The sequence below is a fragment of the Poromitra crassiceps genome (genome assembly GCF_964638095.1).
Source record: "Poromitra crassiceps genome assembly, chromosome: 1".
NCBI classification, from domain to species: domain Eukaryota; kingdom Metazoa; phylum Chordata; class Actinopteri; order Beryciformes; family Melamphaidae; genus Poromitra; species Poromitra crassiceps.
In genome coordinates, this window is record NC_139623.1 from 77,004,859 (window position 1) to 77,024,087 (window position 19,229).

Here is a 19,229-nt window from a genome sequence, read left to right on the forward strand (position 1 = left end):
TTTGCCCAAATGAGCCCACACTTTTTGTGTGTCATCTCTGGACTTCCCTGATTTAAAATCTTAGAAAGAATTTGGATACGTGAAACCGTCTTGAAATGATAAATGTTTAAACTTTTGTGTATTTACTTTTGTTCTTTTCCTGCCCTAAAAGTGTGTGGATCTCAGAAACCATACACCCCCCATCACCCAAACTTTCCACACAGGTTCACGACATCACCCACTACTCAGAGTAAAAAAATTACACCAATCCACCAGATGGTGGCGCTATAACAGCCAATTTCATGTTTGTCGGTCCATAACTTCTGAACTGCGAGCTGTAGAATCAAAATTCCACATCTACTGGTTTCCCTGGAGCATCATGTATCTAACCCACTAGGCCACGCCCATTTCTGTGTGGTAGATTTTCCGCCATTTTGAATTTGATCAAAAACCTACTTTTGCGAGCTCCTCCTAGACCGTTTGGCCAAATCACACAAAACTTTTTCTGGGTCATCTATGGGCTACCCCGACCTAAGGTTAGTAAAGGATTTTGGATACGTGAAACCGTTTTGAAATGATAAATCTCTAAACTTTTAATGAAACACACGCCAACACTAAATTGCCCACAACTCATTAACCGGTCAATTACAACTACTGCTGCTACTTCTGCTACCACTCCCACTACTACCAACACTACTACTACTACTATTACTACTTCTGCTACTATTACTACTACTACTACTAATACTACTACTACTACTACTACTACTACTGGAAGTTGGAATGTAGCATTTTGGGTGGGGTTAATGTGTTTTGGGGTTCTGCATCTGCTGTAGCATAATACATAGTTGGTTTAGATGTCACACAGTAATGCCCGATCCACAAAGACTTGACACCCACGTTTGAATAAAAACAAGTTTATGCCATAATAAGGTTATATCCGTGCCTTGTCATTGCTGTGGAAGGATGGTGTAGGGGTAAAGTAGCAGACACCAAAGCTGGAGGTCCTGGGTTCAAACCACGGCCAGGTAACTGTTTTATTTTTTGAAAATGTAGAATAAAGGTTAATCTGGATATAATTATGTATAACGCTGCTGAATACACACTGTGTACATAGCAGAATAACTGAATATGCCTATTTATGTTAACGTCATATTTCGACGTCCTCTTGACATTCCTGTGTAGATGTCTAAATGATCCCCAAATCGGCTGTGATTTGGCCTAGTCCTGGACGTCACTGAAAGATGATATCAGAACATCATCATGATGTAATTGTGTTTGCTGGGAGCCTTCTTTCAGATATATGAAAGGAAAAACATTCCAATACATTATTGTGTCTTCAGATGTGAAAGGTCAAAAAAGAGAATTAAATCTGAATTATCCTTGTCACTCATGTGTCCAGCTCAGTGGCCTTGTGGTCTGAATGTCCGCCCTGAGACTGGGAGGTTGTGAGTTCGATCCCCGGCCGAGTCATAGCAAAGACTATAAAAATGAGACCCATTTGCCTCCCTGCTTGGCACTCAGCATCAAAGGGTTGGAATTGGGGGGTTAGATCACCATATGATTCCCGAGGGCGGCGAACGCTGCCGCTCACCGCTCCCCCAGGGGATGGGTCAAATGCGGAGAACAAATTTCACACATTGTGTGACAATCAGTGGGACTTTACCTTTACTTTAGTTCCATTGTAACAGCACAACCCACACCAATTAGTTCAAACACCTCCATTCAGGGCAGACTTTTAATGTAAAGTGGTGGATTATGTGTGTAATACAGACATGTCCTTAATGGTAAATGGACTGCATGACAAGCTGCAATGCAGGGTGCTGGCTATAGTCATCAAAAGCAATTTCAGGGATAAAACCATCAACGTTCTGTAGTGGACGCCACTATGCCCTATGGTTTGATGTGTGTGTGGGAAAGACTCAATGACAACTGAAAATTCTGATTTCAGAACACAAAAGCTCCATCATGAGACAAGAACTAACCTCTCCTGTTGCAAAACACGTTCTTGAACACAGCCACGCAATCTCCAGCTAACATTTCCAAGATATTGAAAAAGTTCATGAAACACCGCAAAATAAGGAGGCAACATGTGGGGTTTTAATTACTATTACTGACTTAACTGTCTGAAGTTGAAAATTGTTCATCCCACATGGGGTTTGAACTTTGAGCCACAATAGTCTTTAGCTAGCATAAGTCATGAGCTTTACCAAGTGAGCTATCCAGACTGTTGTATTTGACTTTGTAGACCATATTATATGTATCTGCAGAGCCAGAGAAGTACTTGTCGTATTGACAGTATGTTCTACCCAAATACCAATTTCTGTCCAGATACTTAAAGGGATATTGTACACAAAAACTGCTTTCTATCCAAGTACTACTTCAAGTTTCAAGACATCACCCACTACTCAGAGGAAAAAATTACACCAACCCACCAGATGGTGGCGCTATAACAGCCAACCACCACTACTACTGCTGCTGCTGCTACTACTACTACTACTATTGGCTACTAGTGGCGGCTGTGGCTCAGGAGGTAGAGCGGGTTGTCCACTAATTAGAAGGTTGGTGGTTCGTTCCCCGGCTCCTCCAGTCCGCACGTCGAAGTGTCCTTGGGCAAGACACTGAACCCCAAATTGCTCCCGATGGCTGTGCCAGCACCCTGCGTGGCAGCTGGCCGCCTTCGGTGTGTGAATGGGTGAATGTAGGCACATTGTAAAGCGCTTTGGATAAAATCGCTATATAAATGCAGTCCATTTACCATTTACTATTCTTAGTACTTCTGCTGCTACTACTGCTACCACTCCCTCTACTACCAACACTATTACTACTACTGCTACTACTACTACTACTAGTACTGCTTGGAAACCGTCAGGTCACCGGATCTCAACCAAACTTTGTTTACTTGTGCACATACCAAGTCTGAATAAATGTGCACTATCTGACATATACCCCCCAAGTCACCGGAAGCTTGGACCCCGCATCGCCGCTTGCGGCTATATTTATTATTATTATTATTATTATTATTATTATTATAGTATAAGCAAATTATTTAAACAGCATGTGTATAGGGATGATTCAGGAACAAGCTTTTTGATCAATATAAGTGGTTGATCACCATAAACGTGATCACTATAAGCGGATTCCACTGTATTATGTGATAATGAATGTGTGTGTGTGTGTGTGTGTGTGTGTGTGTGTGTGTGTGTGTGTGTGTGTGTGTGTGTCTGTGTGTGTTTGTGTGTGTTTATTCAGGTACTGTGTTGGGGTGTTTGAGATAAAGTGATACATGTGGTTGAGTAATTGATTGACCACGATAGTAAACAATCACATGTAGGGATATTATGTACTGTTACAGGTGATGTGAAGCACATTGCCTGTGTTAGTGAAATACATTTTAAAGTACAAGCTGAACCAACTTCCTCTGACATGTTGTTCGGAGTGGAAAATGCTCTTGAGTTCATCTGTGATCAGAATTAATTATCTTGAAAATATGCAAGCAATTCTGTTAGCCTCATGATGAAAATATGTTAATCCCAAAACAAATGTGTTGTTATAGGTAGGCTATATCCAATTAAAAGTGCAAAAGAGCAACTGACTGTGACATTTCTTTGGCTTGTTACATACGAATGTATGAATTCGTTTTTGCAATGACAGGATGACATGTTTCCACCTTGAAGCTTAAATCAATGGGTCAATAATAAGCAATGCCCAATGCTGGTGCAGGTTTAGGAAAATGACGAAGCAAATGTTTGTACTTTGTTCTGATTATCACAATTTCTTTGTTGTTTTATCTGACATGTGACCATGTGTGTAGACAAATGCGAAACCCAGATAAAAAAGGAGAGCTGGAGGACTAGTATGTCTTGACAGACTAATCCACATCTGATTAGTCTGTCCTAGAGCCATATTTGAACTACAACAGTCAAAAATGATCGTCTGAACATGTGACCATGTATTTTATTGAAATGCCCCAGATGTTTTAATCAAGGGCCAAATAAGAATAAATCCAGAAATGGGTCGGTGTTTTTGGACTTTTTTTTGGATTGCTACTCTAATTTAAGGTAGATTGCTGCTGGAATGTTACTGGAACATTACTGTTTAGTGGAACAGTTCTCTTTGGAATAAAGGGCCAACATTTGAAAGGTTGCCTCAATGTTAAGCTTTTCCTCAATTTAAGATTCAACATGGAGTTTTCTGTTCACTGGAGTTGCTTTGCTGTTCTTTTAGGACTCCTGTGTCTGGGTGAGTGCCTTTTCACTGCAAATTAAGGACATTTAGAGATGCTAATGTGATGATGGGGATCATTACAATTTGATCATTTACACCTGTCTAATTGATACATTAATGAGGGTTTCAAACTCCAATCTATTATATGTTCCAGTCCTGGGGCCCTCATGTTTTGGTTCTACCTGTGCTTAGCCTGAGACACAAAATGATTGCTGTGAAAAAGGAATATTCTGCGGACATTACACCATAACGTAAAATAGAACATTATGAAATTACATGAAATTACATTAACAACATGGGTGGCTTCTTCTCATACCTCACAGTCACACATCTTGATTGCAATCAACAGTGTTAATTGATTAATTTACAATCACATTAAAGGTGCATTTAATCTGCTCCACTATCATGGACCTACTATGAATTGCCTCTCTCTCTCTCCCTCTCTCCCTCTCTCTCTCTCGCTGTAACCTCGCATCACCAGTCTCTTCTCAGCGAGAAAGAGCCTGGCCTCCGTTTACAAGGGATTTTGTCTACTGTTACCGCATGACACAGGCCTAGAGCCCGCCCTAGACAGGAAACAAGCAGCGGAAACAATAAGAAAATAAAACGGCAAACAACAAAACAAAAGATGGACGTAGCCTAAGCCTACCGAATGAAGTTTTTGAAGAAGTTCTTATAGAAACATCGCGGATTCACAATATCACATAGCCTATTTTAAGCCAATTCAGAAGCTTTGCATCAGATAATTAATCGAGGAAAGAGACGTTCTCGCGTGTCTAACTGGCTTTGGGAAAAGCTTAGTATTCCAAACCTGGCCGACGGTGTGCCAACTGCTTGGGAAGAACTTTTCAAATTAATGGCCAGTTGATGTAGGCTAATAGTTATAGTTGTCTGTCCACTGTTATCTGGAGGGATCAAATAGGCTACAACAGTTGAAATCCAAAGGCATCTCTGCTGCCTGTGCTGGAAAAGACATCGATCATAATATTTCACATGGCGAGTACTCCATTGTCTTTGGCTCTCCAGAAACCTTCCTCGGCACAGTGACTAAAGTTGTGTTGTTCTTTTGATCAGGCTCGTAACCTCGCTGCGTTAAGCTAACGGCAACAACGATTTTTTTTATTGGCGCACTTGCTTCCGGTATTGTTTCCTGTTTCCTTGGTTTACTGAATGGTACTGCAGAGGGTTTACTGTCATGGCAAAAAGCGGTGTAAAGCGTGCCCAGACGCGTGATTTCTAACCTCACATAGGATAAGCAATAACCACGCCCTGTGGCGCCGGGATTGGCCAGGAGCAACACTGGAGGGCACGCAGCCCAGCGATTTCATGAATCAACTGGATAGCTCTTGAGAACGGACAGCGATTTCGAGAGCGGACATTGAAATGAATTATGGTCACCTACCTTCCTTAGCATAGACCGGCCCAGACAGACAGACAGACTACTCTCGGTGCGTCGAATGTTGTTGGGGGTGGGCCAAGGGAAGGGGGGCGGGATCTGAATGTTGACGTATAAATATCGCGCAGAGAATATACAGAGATATAGTAAAATGAAAGATGGGTAAGAAAATCCAGCACGCGGGGTACTTTTTCCACATCTTCCCGTGATTCATTGCGCAAGCCCGTCGACAACAAGGTTTTTAGGCTCTCTTTATTTCAAGGCTCTTTGTAGTATACACGTGTGTGTCCAATACATCCATGGTGTGGGTACCTTGCTGAAGCTAACCGATAAAGGTAAGTTTTAAGTTGTACGAAGTAGCCGTACAACATATAATAAGCGGGATATAGGCTACAGTTACGCTTACGGAAACATGTACAAATTGCTGCGGTCGTTACTAAAAGGAGCTACAGTGACCATCTGGCTAACAGGAGGCTAACGTCGTAAGCTAGCTTCTGAGGGTTGGACTGCTGTCAAATTTAGTCAAAAGCTTTATAGCCTCGACGCGTCAATGAAGGCTACACTTGACTGTACATACATTCCATCCTATCCTAGTTTAACATAAACACCCAGGCAGACAACCACCACGTAACGTTAGTATTATTGTTAAATTCGAGTGTAATAATTTGGTGATTTGACATCCTGGATGGCAAACACCTTGTCAAGCCTAACCGTTGTAAAGTTTAAACCTAACTTTGAACTCAAAAGTACAAGCAGTTATCCTGAGAAACATGTTTTAATTCCACGACACCCTGCACACATGTAACGTTAGCTAGTTATGCTGTATCCATTCCTTGCCTGGCCTGGGTCCAGTTCGAATCCGCCCACTCTATTGAGTTGAGTTTTGACTGACGAGTTGACAATTCAGTCTGATATCAGGCTAACGTTAGCTGCATCCCAGTACTCTTGTGTGACCTCCCATTCTCCATTCTCCCATACAGTATTGCACACAGTAACGTTAGCTAAGTTATGGTGTATGCCCATTGCCCAGTGGTAGTGGTCCCTGGAGAAATGGGTAGACTGTAATTTACACCCCGGGGGGTGTAAATTACATAAATTACATATATGACTATATATATATAGTCATTATTGGTGTCTACAAAGACAACATTTTGACTGAATTATAGGCTACAGTAACAATGAGAACAATTGTGCTACCATAACCTGAACATTACTGAATTTAGTTCATTGATACAACAATTTCAAACCAACTCACTAAGTTAATTTGAACCAAAGTAGCTGCCAAAATAATGGAAGCATTCAAGTAATTGAGGGATGCATTATTATAGAAAGCAGGCTAAATTGCAACCCCCCCCCCCCCTTCCCTCCCCCTCCCATGTGTGACTGTTTCTCTCTTGACATACAATAACAAGTTTTATTTCGAAAATCGATAGGATGTTTTATTTTATTATTCTCGTGAATTCCTGCCCAGCTCGATCTGCTCTGTGCTGCTTGACGCAACTCAAAGAGAGAAAATACACAGGCCGATTTGTTTAGTGGAGCATAGCGGAGAGCCGCTTCGGGGACTTCTCTGGTGGACACAGGCGTTCACTAGACAGGCTGCGACCAGCTCCAGTGTCCGCCTTGTGGTCGTAATGCAACGTTTCCTGGTGGAATCTCAATCTGCCCGGCAGAGAATTTAGGCAGAAAAGAGAAAAAACTTAAATGGATGCGTATCAAAGCAGCTTTAGAAGTGAGTAGACGCAAAGCCGTCTGAAAAATAAGTAGGTAGACGGCGCCGTCTACCTGCGTCTACCCTCCACTACACCACTGTGTATGCCACTAATCTTCTCTTGTCTGACCTGAGTGACCTCCCATTCTTCCATACAGCATTCAAAAGAGAGCAGTTTGCTTTAGGATGGGTTTTCCTGACTTTTTTTTAACCCCCTTCCCTTCCCCCCAGTTTTGGATCTGAAGAAAAGAGAGGATGTCGAGTGTGGATGTGGAGCGGCTGTTGATCCAGTTTCAGGATGAGAACGGGGAGATTCTGGGTTCACCTTTTGATGTGCCACTCGACATCACCCCGGACAAACTGCAGCTGGTCTGCAATGCACTGCTACAGAAGGTGGGGTCACAAATGCCATATAATTCATAAAGATAATTGCACCTAAGGCACAGGGTAGCACACACAGGTCTTCAGGACAAAGGATTCTCTATTTCACCATTTATTTGGCCATGTCAGGTCGATACATGCCAACGTTTCGGCCTCTCGCCCTTCATAAGATGCCCTGATGAAGGGCGAGAGGCTTTATGTTTTGAACTTTGCTTGTTTAGCACCACTAAGAAAGCCACCGGGAAAGCGCATCCTTTCCAAGGACTTGGCCATATAATTCATATCAGTAGTTTACAGTAGGGATGTTCATTTTGAATCAATTTCCATAATCGAAATTCGGGAAAATTAACGATCGATTATCGATAGCGTAATAATAATAATTATATATATATATATATATATACCGTATTTCCGCTAATAGTAACCGGGGCCTTTATTTACTGAGCCGCAGAGAGCCCCCGTCCTATATTAGAGCAGAGGCCTGTATTCGAATGAAGCCTTTATTTCTTAATATTAAACTCTCATGGACATACTCCTTTTATTTTCATGACTTTTATTGCAAAATATTGCATAAAACCAAACAACGCAAATAAATATTGGTGGTCACTCACTCACTCAGTATCCTCCTCCTCCTCATCTAGTATGTCGGTATCCTCCGCGTCCTCATCATTCAGAACAACAAGTTCATTGTTGACCAGTTCCTCTTCATCTTCCTCATCCTCGGCTGCCTGTCTGTTCTCCTGGTCCCGCTAACGCAGCTGGGCGAGAGCCTCAGCGGCGCAGGGCTGTCCCTGCTTGAAGCAGTGGATGAGGTTGTCTTGACTCCCGTCAGTTTTCACAGACTGTCCACAAACTTGGAAGGACTTTTTGATCAGATCCTTGTCCAGCTTGTCCCAGGCGGCGATCACCCAGTCCACAAGCAGGCGTCGAGCAGGCGCTTTTAGGTTTCCACCTCCAGCTGTGTACTGCTTATCTGCGTCCCCAGCTATCCACTCGTCGTAGGCATCGTGCAGGCTCTGCTTGAAGGGCTGATTCCACATCACACTGTACCAAATGTTCCGCTGCATACCGGTATTGCACAACGCTCTCTTTAAACTTAACGTCAAACTTTCGTCTGGTTCGTTTGGTCTCTGCGTTACGTCCGGTTACGTCACACGGTAGATGCGTTGTGTTATGGGAAAATTACAGTACCGTATTCACCGTAGTTTTTGCTCCTTCGTTTTTTTTGACCCGGCCTGTATTGATGGCATGGGCCTTTATTTGTCCACGCAGGCCGTGCCCCGTCCTATATTAGAGCAGAGGCCTGTAATTGAATAGGGGCCACTAATAGCGGAAATACGGTATATATATATTACTCTGGTCTGGTAATAACGTTGCGCGTTCTCGGCCAGCTATAATGGCGATGCCGCTGTGTAGTAAGAATATCAGACACTAGTGCTGTGGCCAGGTAAACAAACATGTTACATGTCAGGTTACATGATGTAAGGCAATCGGCGTCTTCCAGCTTACCTGACAGCACAAGAGTCAAATCAACAGGCCTGAGCTCGGCGCATCCTTATAATGTCATGAGCGCGCCCGCGGTAACGTTGACGACCACAGTCCATAGTCACACAGCCTTACACTAGCTAGCTAGGCTACTGTACTCACATTTTGAAAGTAGGACTCAGCTCACCGGCCGCGGCAGAGCAGTGGTCCCCACCACGCATTTGGTACCGGGCCGCGAGGCCGGTCCAAAAAACAAAAAAAACATTTTTTTTATAAACATAGGCTATAATATTATAGGCTGTGTGTGATAGTTGAAACATAGTTTCAAGTTGACGTTGATTTATGTTTGTAGTTGAAACAAAAACATAAATACTGTAGCCTACATACAGTACAACACAAAAGGCTGTTATTTACCAAAAAGTAATGTTTTACCTGGGCACTTCACACAGACTACCCGAAGTAAAGACACCGGAGCACTCTTTGACTCTGAGGAAGACAGACTTGTCTGTCGAAACGTCAGTCAGCCCCTTCTATTAAAACGTGCAGACGGAAAAGAGTGCTCCGGTGTCTTTACTTGGGGTAGTCTGTGTGAAGTGCCCAGGTAAAACATTACTTTATGCATATTGTCCTTCACTGTTGAGCACCAGGACCCTTTTATTCCAAACCTGGCTGAAGCGCGCTGGACTCTATTAATGGGCTGTTATTTACCCTTTGTCGCCACCTGGTGAGTAAATATACAGTATATGTAACTAAAACCGTTAAAATTGACAACCAGTCCGCAACTTTTTTCCCATGTATCTACCGGTCCTTGGCACAAAAAAGGTTGGGAACCCCTGCTTTAGAGTGTGAGAGAGGAGAGAGCAGGAAAAGGGGGGAGAAAATCAGACAATCTGACTACTCTAGACATTAACCGGAACTAACTAGAACACAGTATCTAGCTAATCTACAGCCTAGTCTGGCCTGTCCTATTCTGCTCTAGTCTGATTTTAGCCTGAACACTATAACAGGTCTACAGCCTACAGTTAGGCTGTAGCTAATCTATCGCCTAACCAGTGATGGAGAGCACCGATGCCCCCCAGCCCAGCCCTCGCCCCCACACACATAAGGCATGGGAGAGAAGGCCAGGCCGGGACACAGCGCCCTCCCCTCACCCCCAGTGCGCACAAGGAAACATTTTATAGGCTGATGCAACTCTTGCATTTTCACATAGGACTAGGCTGGTCCTTGGGTGCTCCCCTAGGTCTAGCATAGCTGACATGCATACACGTCTCATATGGCTCACTGTTGAGCAGAGACTATCATCCATTGTACTTTTACATTTTCACAAAGTTATTCATACCCAAATTCCTGGTTTTCTTTTCAACAGCATTTTTTATAGCTCAAGTACTCACACACACTCCACCAGAGGGGCTAGTAGGGGACAACTGATTTTGCCTAGACCCAACACCAACTATGAAGAAGACTGTCATATACAGATCTATAAAGGCCTGGAATTGTCTACCAGGAAATATTTCCTGCATTCATGGGAGGGTTGGTTTTAAAAGGAAGTTAAGATCCCAGCTGCACTCACAAACACCAGCAAACACACTGCTCAGGACTACACTTTGACACAACTTGGAATTTTATGTTTTGAATAGTAGTGTCTCTTTAGATAAGTTGATGTCTGCGCAATAGGCCAGCTATATACCGTAAATTCCGGACTATAAGGCGCACCGGTATATAAGCCGCGGGACCAAAATTGACTATTTTTTTCTTATATAAGCCGCACCGGTCTATAAGCCGCGGGTGTTTTGATGTTTAATTACCATATGAAAGGGTTCGTGCACAGAGAGGAATGTCGGGAAAGAGATGGCTGTTTGGGGAAGCTCCCATTTATTAACATTTCAACAAAACAAAACAAAAGTCAGGTCACTAATCCCCAGACAAAATCACACAACAATAGGCTATATGTGCAGCAAACGGCTGTAACCAGAGAAGTCAAGTCACTAATCCTCGTCTTCCTCTTCTTCCTGCGTACTGAAACCACCAAAGTCCTCATCTTCAGTGTCGGAAACGAACAGGTTCAGGGTGGCTTCGTCAACCACTCTCCTCTCTCCTTCATTGTCACTCAAAACCAACGAACTCCTCTTCGTCACTGTCGGCATCGAACAGCCTCTGAAGCCTCTGACGGCCCTCAGCGCCAGCTGTGGCGGCGTCATCCTCTTCATCCCGCAGCAGTCCAGCGTTTTGGAACCCGTTGGTGATTGTGGATGTTTTCACACTCCTATAATATTCCGTGATCTTCCTTTGTGTGAATTCGCCGAAGTTTGTGATTTTCTCCTGGTAGTCGGGAGGGAGTTGTTCAGTAGTTCTCGCCCGGATGGACAGTCCCTTTCGTCTCATGAATCGGAAGCACCAAGATGGGCCACCTATGAAATGTTCAATTTTCATTTCGGTGGCGACTGTTTTGGCCTTCAGTCGGATCTGCACCGTGGAAACGCCTCGGCCGTCTGCTCTCTGGGTCAACACCCAATCTTCAAGGGAATCTTCAAGTTCGGGCCATCTGCTTTTATGACCTCTGAAGGACTTTTTGGTCTTCTTGCACTGAGACAGTTCCTCCTGCTGCACCGTCCAACGCCTCACCATTGACTCATCGATGCCCAGGTTACGCGCGGCTGCTCTGTTTCCCTCTTTTAATGCGAGATTGACTGCTTTCAACTTGAAAGCTGCGTCGTGTGAATTTCTGCGTACCTTCCCCATGGTAAGTGAGAGTGTTGCTTCTACTGCTCGTCTTGTTGTGAATATTCCTTGATCTTCCTTTGTGTGAATTCGCCGAAGTTTGTGATTTTCTCCTGGTAGTCGGGGGAGGGAGTTGTTGGCCGAGTGGCCGTTTGCTTACCGTAATTACCATATGTAAGTGGTCACGCACAGAGGGGATTGTCGGGAAAGAGATGGCTGTTTGAGGAAGCTCCCATTTACCGTATTACCGTAACATTTCAACAAAACAACATAACACAACACCACCGTTGTTTATTTTTACAGTGCACACAGTGTCCGCGGTGTGGTGAAAAGAGGGCAAGAGAGGAAATTAAAACAGAAGTGGATTTATAGTTAGAAAGAGTGCTAAAAAAGAGAGATTTTATTTGTATTTTTTTTTTTTTTTTTCTGAAAAAATCCATAGATAAGGCGCACCGTTATATAAGCCGCAGGGGCCAAAAAACGGGAAAAAAGCCGCGGCTTATAGTCCGGAATTTACGGTAATTATATTACCAAACTATTGTTGTTTTTCTATCCTATTTTGTATCGGTTTTTACTATGTTTTTATGTGATTTTCCTGTATTGCAATGCATTTAATATTTCTTATAATTTTTTATATGGTATTTTACTACTGCACTTTACTGTCTACAGTTTACAATTGTTTGTAACGTAATGTGTATTGTGTTTGGACCCCAGGAAGACTAGCGGTCATTTCGGCGGCGGCTAATGGGGATCCTTTTTAAATAAACAAATAAATAAATAAACATAGCCTAAACAAGACAGAAATAAACCATTCAAGCTGTTTGCAGCACTTGAGGAAACCGTGAGTTTAGTTTGCTTGTTTAATTCATATACTATAAGCGATTGCGCGAACGACCCATTAATTAATAGGCTACGTGTGACCATTAGCGGGCACGTATCACACAATAGCCTAATGCAGTAAGTAGTAGGCTATCATCTCCTATTCTCCTTGTTGCATTTTCAAACTGGCAGATGGGGGGGGGGGGGGGACGATTCAACTTTTACTTGTTTACTCACCTAATTTGGCTCTCTTCCAAATAATCCAGCCACATAACTACGTCCATTCATGAAATTATTAAATAGCACCGGGACAGTAATGGTTTGTAAAGTGCCATTTAACCACCCGCCCACTCAGACATGATCCGGAACATGAGCTGCCAGTGTTAAACAACAGCCGTTTTGCCAACAATGCAGATCCTGTACTAGGGGCTCAGATTGGAATGATCCGCAGTAGTGTGCATAAGGCGGATAATTGTTTCTAAACATGCAGGCCAACCGGCTAGCAGCTGGTAATAATCCGGATTTCACTGCATGTTTAGAAGGGGCTTTAATGTGTTGTTGCCCCCCCCCCCCCGTGTGGTATGGAAAATGGTATTGTGTATTGATATTTTACCTGGGTAGAACTTCTAGTATTGTGACATCCCTAATAACCAGTGATTATACCTTTTGCTTTATCTCTTATCCATTGCAGGACGAGCCAGTGCCACTGGCATTCTTTGCGCGTGGCGAGGCTGAGGTGGTGTCCAGTCTGGGGTTGTGTGTGAAGGCTCTGGGTGTGGAGACGGAGCAAGTCCTGCCGGTGGTGTACCAGCCGCAGGCTGTGTTCAGGGTTCGGGCCGTGGCCCGCTGTACCAGCTCACTACAGGGACACACAGAGGCCGTCATCTCAACCGCTTTCAGCCCCACCGGCAAGTGAGTACATCTGCTACAGAAAACAGCTGTCATCATGATGTGTGTGCCTGGGCGTGTCTGCGTTTTCTTGCGTTTTACAAACGAGCGAGTTCAGTGCTATATGAACAATCAATAGGCTGTCAGCTTTGACTTCATGCACGCTGTAGCTCACTCTACCAAACTCTATGTAATGCTTCTGACATACATATGTGATATGTAATTGCTCTTAGGATCATTAAGGATCATGTCTTCCTTCCATGCAAGTGGAGCCATCTCGTCACAGTTTTGACAATAATAATGTTATGTTGCAGCAGTGAGCATTAACGATTTGCAAAACACAAATTCCCGAACTTTTGGTTCGATGTTTATATCGAAAAACTTTGAACGGTACCCAGTCCTACATGCTTGTGATGGAGGGCTATATAGGCTAAATAAACAAACTTGAACTTCAACAGCGAAGGGGAAATAGCTATTCTGCTGTGATGATTCAGTTGTTCTTGTTTGGTTTCAGGTATTTGGCCAGCGGTTCAGGTGACACCACAGTGCGTTTCTGGGATCTGACCACTGAGACACCTCACCACACTGCCAGAGGTCTTCATTTTTTTTAGCATAATTCCACCAGTTCGATAATTCAGCACAATTTCTTATATCAAGAATAAAAAGTCTAGCATAATAATCATTTTAGACACTCACCATTGTGCTGTATTCTGATCTACTAAAGGACACACCCATTGGGTACTGACCATTGCCTGGGCACCTGATGGCAAGAAGCTGGCTTCTGGGGACAAGAACAGTCAGGTGTGCTTCATACACACTCTGTCCAACACCCAAACCTTTCCATATCTGTCTTTAAGAGGGATCTATTACTGCATTGATGTTGTATTGTGGTACTGTTTGTACAGATCTGTTTGTGGGATCCAGTGACAGGACAGCAGATGGGGAAGACTTTAACAGGACACACCAAGTGGATCACTTGGCTCTGCTGGGAACCCCTCCATCTGTGAGTATACCATTCTCCATGCTGCCTCGCTTCCTCACTGCCTGCTTAAATGTGTCTATTTCTCTGACCCTGCCATGTCTCCCTCTCTTAGTAATGCAGAGTGTCGGTACTTGGCCAGCAGCTCCAAGGACGGCTCAGTACGTATTTGGGACACGGTGTTGGGACGCAGTGAGAAGATTCTGACGGGACACACCCAGTCGGTCACCTGTGTGAAGTGGGGAGGAGACGGACTTCTCTACACCTCTTCCCAGGACAGGACTGTGAAAGTCTGGAGAGCCAAAGATGTAGGTTTTGTGTGTGTGGATCCTGGCCAAGCAGTCAGCGTACACACACAGAAATGTACAGGTGTGGGTGGAGACATGTTCATGACAATGCTGTACTTGAATGTGTGTTTATTTGTGTCTGTGAATGTAGGGTGTCCAGTGTAGGACTTTGCAGGGCCACGCCCACTGGGTGAACACCCTGGCTCTCAACACAGACTATGTCCTGCGTACTGGAGCTTTTGAACCTGCCACTGCCACCGTCAACCCCCAGGACCTCACCGGATCATGTAAGTGGGCTTGCTCTGATATGATAAACAAGCTAGCTGTTGGGGGAAAAAAATACCTTTCCTATGTTGTTGTGGAGAGGAGGCTCACTGGCTTGTGTGACGGCATGTATCAGACAAATGATGTCAGAATCAGAATCACTTTTATTGCCACAGTGTGCAAGTTGCATACGAGGAATTTGTCTTAGTGTCTATGCAGCATAGCGGTCACATCAATATACAGAGATAAGAAGTAGGAAGATAATTAAAGACAATCACAAAGTTGCAAGTGCAATCAAATCGAATCAAATCGAGTCAATATACAATATGTACATGAGTGGTGAAGTGTTCTGTGGATGATAAATATGAATTTGCGTTGGATTTACATGAATTATATTCATGTAAATATTTCATGTAAATATTTATTCTGAGTTAAATAGACATTAAATAGGCAGTGGATTTACATCAATTTACAGTCGGAGTTAAATAAGAGTTTACATTGAATGTACATGAAATTTACAGGCTAAGTTAAATAGGCATTAAATGTGCAGGGAATTTATGTTCAGAGGAGAACAATGTGATTTAACAAGCCTTTTTCTTTCCCCAGTGGAAGAGCTGAAGGAGAAAGCCTTGCAGAGATACAACAAAGTTAGGGTACGTTCCTGCTCATCTGTGTGTTTGACCCTGTCCCGTATGCGAGTCCTTACTCCTGCTCCTGTATTGTAGGGGACAGCCCCAGAGCGGTTGGTGTCTGGATCAGATGACTTCACCTTGTTCCTGTGGAATCCTGCAGAAGACAAAAAGCCTCTAGCCAGGATGACCGGCCACAGTGCCCTGGTCAACGAAGTGCTCTTTTCCCCGGACACCAGGCTCCTCGCCTCTGCCTCCTTCGATAAGTCCATCAAGATCTGGGACGGACGCACGGGAAAGTAAGAAATGCGTACAGCCACCCTGAACGACCCATCTAATCTTGCGCAGTCGATTGAGCGCTAAATGTGACATTGTGTACTAGCACTGCTGTTGTCCTGCTGATGGTGCTGTAAAACTGTGTCTCTGGCTGCTGACCTGCCTGCAGGTACTTGACGTCCCTGCGTGGCCATGTGGCAGCTGTGTATCAGGTGGCGTGGTCGGCAGACAGCAGGCTGCTGGTCAGCGGCAGCAGTGACAGCACGCTGAAGGTTTGGGACATCAAGACCGGCAAGCTCAACATGGACCTACCTGGCCATGCTGATGAGGTGAGGAACAAGTGCCATTTAGTGGGTAGTAGAGGTATCTAAATTTAGTTGCAGGAGGGCTTCATGAGAAGTTCTGCTTCCTGATTGAGGTGTATGCATATCTGTCTGTGAATAGACGGAATGGTAATTGGGAAGTATCTTTCCCTACTGACCTGTTTTTTCCCTCTGTGCAGGTTTTTGCGGTGGATTGGAGTCCTGATGGACAAAGAGTGGCCAGTGGAGGGAAAGACAAATGTCTTAGAATGTGAGTGAGATGTCGAGATGCTGTCTCTCTCTGTTCCTTTTTCACACTGATGTAACAGTTTTCTTCACCCTTTACTCCCCTGCCAACCGAGTCTGTATTGTTTTTGTTTTACAGATGGAGGAGGTAGCCATACATCTGTTCCATCATTTTGGCTGAGTATTTCACAACCCAGGCAGCAACCAATGCCATGCCTCTACCATAGTGTCAAGAAGCCTGCTGGCTGGAGCCAAGGTGACAAAGATGTAGCCACTGTAATCCCCCTTGTGGCTTTATTACACTATTTGTCAACAATGGCATTGAGTCAAGTGATTTCAGTCATGGTGTAAACACCTACTCCAGTTTCAAGCCCATAGTAATATGATGAACCAGCGTATTAACATCTCTGAGAGTTGTTTAACACTTGTAGTGCTGCCATTCAAATGCCCCCATTTTTGCCTGAAATTAGTTTTTGTTTTTGATATATCAAACGGAAGTCCTAACACATACTGTATACCAAGTGTAATAATGCTTGTTAAATCCCACTCTTAAAGTCGAGCTGAACCCAAAAATGACTTTTCTTTTCTTTTAGTTCAAATACCTGGGTACAGTGCACCTATTTAATAATGTATGCCAAAAAAATCACAAAAATCAAATTTCTTTAGTTTTTCACACTTTTTCACATCAAAAGTTCATTTTTCAAGATTTAATTGATAACAGTAATTTACAGTTGGCTGACGTCACCTAGTACTATCATATTTCTACCCCATTTCAACCAATCATTTCACGACATGCAGCTGTCAATCAAATCTTCATTTCAGGATAATTTTCTCTTCCAAATGAAGGGGAAAATGGCGCCTAGTGCCTGTCATCTGGCAGAGTTTCTAGCCCATAAACTAACTACTAACTTGAGCAATTATGCAAACTAAATCAAACGGTAATGTCTAAGAATGCAAAGAAATGTAACTGGCTCGTTAAAACACGCATTCCAGGAATATTATTTACATTTATAACGATAATGGCGCACGCCTCCGAGCCTGACAGCCTCCCTGCCTGTCAGGGGTCGTCTCTCGGAGATTCCAGGCGGGCGGGCAGTACCCATGCATCGGATTGTCCGCTCGCTCCGCACGAAGCCGGTGGCTGCCTGGTACTCCGCGGATCCCACTCGCGTAGCACGACAACACGCTGAATCCCACCCGATTTGGGGGTGGAACACGCCAGGATTGGCCGATGCCAAAGCCAGTCGACAGAATTGTCAAATCAAATCATCGACACCGTATATGGTCCGCCTCTCAATTTGTTTTCAGTCTGAAACGGACTCGGATGCATGTGACGAACGGGTTCACCTCGACTTTAAGTTATAAGCTCTTATGATGCCATGCCAGTCTGCACCAATCACAACCAAGGTTTATGTATTCACAACGTAATATAAAACCTAATTCTTGGTCTATAGCCCTGAATTCCTAGATACATGTAATCCCTAAAGAAGGGAGGGATCAAAGGAGTCGATTTCAAGTGGAGTCGGAAGACGTCACAAAGGATAGACTAGCAGATGGGGAAAGGTATTTTACAACACCATATGCGTCCAGTCCTTCCACCATAAGCCTTACTAGGTCAACTCTATAGGTGACAGGTGGACTGGCTGTGTAGCAGGTGGGGAGCACTAATACATCTTCTGTGTGATGTTAATGCTGAGGGCACTGCTGCTCCCTCAGCTTTTAAGCTCCTCTGTCAGCAAAGCCCCAGCCTGCTCATTCTTTCTGGAGCTGTGGTGAAGACATGGCTCATCACCACCACACACTGAACTCTGCTCCTCACCCTACTCAGGAAAATACAGGCTTTTAGCCTCTGTATTCAACTGGCTTTTGTAGACATTACAAATGATTCAAATGTTGATGTTGATGTATGTCATGGTTGTTGTAAGAAGTGAAACAAGGGAGGCAGGGGAAGGATGGATGGAAATAAATATAATAATTCCGTGATTACTACAAGGTTAATGTTTGGTCACCACTATACACACATACACACCCTTCGCGTGGGCTTGTTAACAGATCAGTGTATTTGTCTGATGGCAAATGGAGTACTTCATAAACACACGGTCACACAGATTCAGGTCATTAATCACAAGTTTATTCTAAGGCCAATGAAACCTACTTATGTCCATAGTCATGTAAATCATACAGGGAGAATCGAGCTCAACAGTCACTTGACGTCTTCAGCCTCGGAAGAGAATTCCACATTCATTTTCTCCATAGACATTTAGAAAAATCCTTATATCACGAGTTTTATTTAAAAGTTTTTATTTTTTTATTTAAGAATTTTCCAAAATGTCTATGGAGAAGATGAATGCAAAATTCTTCCGGGGCTGGAGATGTCACGTAACTGTTGAGCTCTATCGTTCTAAAAAAGCTTAGAGTCTGCAGTTGATGTTCGTTTAGTTTTTTGTCATGCAAACATTAGTTTTGGTTATGATGAAATGCTGTGAAACGTTTTCCTCAGCAACTTGCCTGATTTAGAAACTTTTCCCAGGATGGCAACTAGGTGCTCACTTCTAACATTTCCTATTCTTAAGACTGCATGTGAAGATAGTGCTGTGCGAGGATTCTTTGCTTCAGCTTTGTGCCAAATGAATGAAGGTTTA

At 43.7% G+C, this 19,229-nt stretch overlaps 1 protein-coding gene across 1 annotated transcript; it reads left to right on the plus strand.

Annotated features, from left to right (window-relative positions):
- The first annotated feature begins 5,813 nt into the window (after positions 1-5,813).
- On the plus strand, positions 5,814-18,529 carry nle1 (notchless homolog 1). The gene is made up of 13 exons (XM_083640357.1): positions 5,814-5,937; positions 7,545-7,706; positions 13,408-13,628; positions 14,119-14,198; positions 14,329-14,405; positions 14,510-14,607; positions 14,699-14,891; positions 15,022-15,157; positions 15,741-15,787; positions 15,860-16,062; positions 16,209-16,368; positions 16,542-16,612; positions 16,727-18,529. Exons 2-13 carry the CDS (start codon positions 7,569-7,571, stop codon positions 16,737-16,739), a joined length of 1,437 nt encoding a protein of 478 aa, XP_083496483.1. The 5' UTR covers positions 5,814-5,937; positions 7,545-7,568; the 3' UTR covers positions 16,740-18,529.
- The last annotated feature ends 700 nt before the right edge of the window (positions 18,530-19,229 follow it).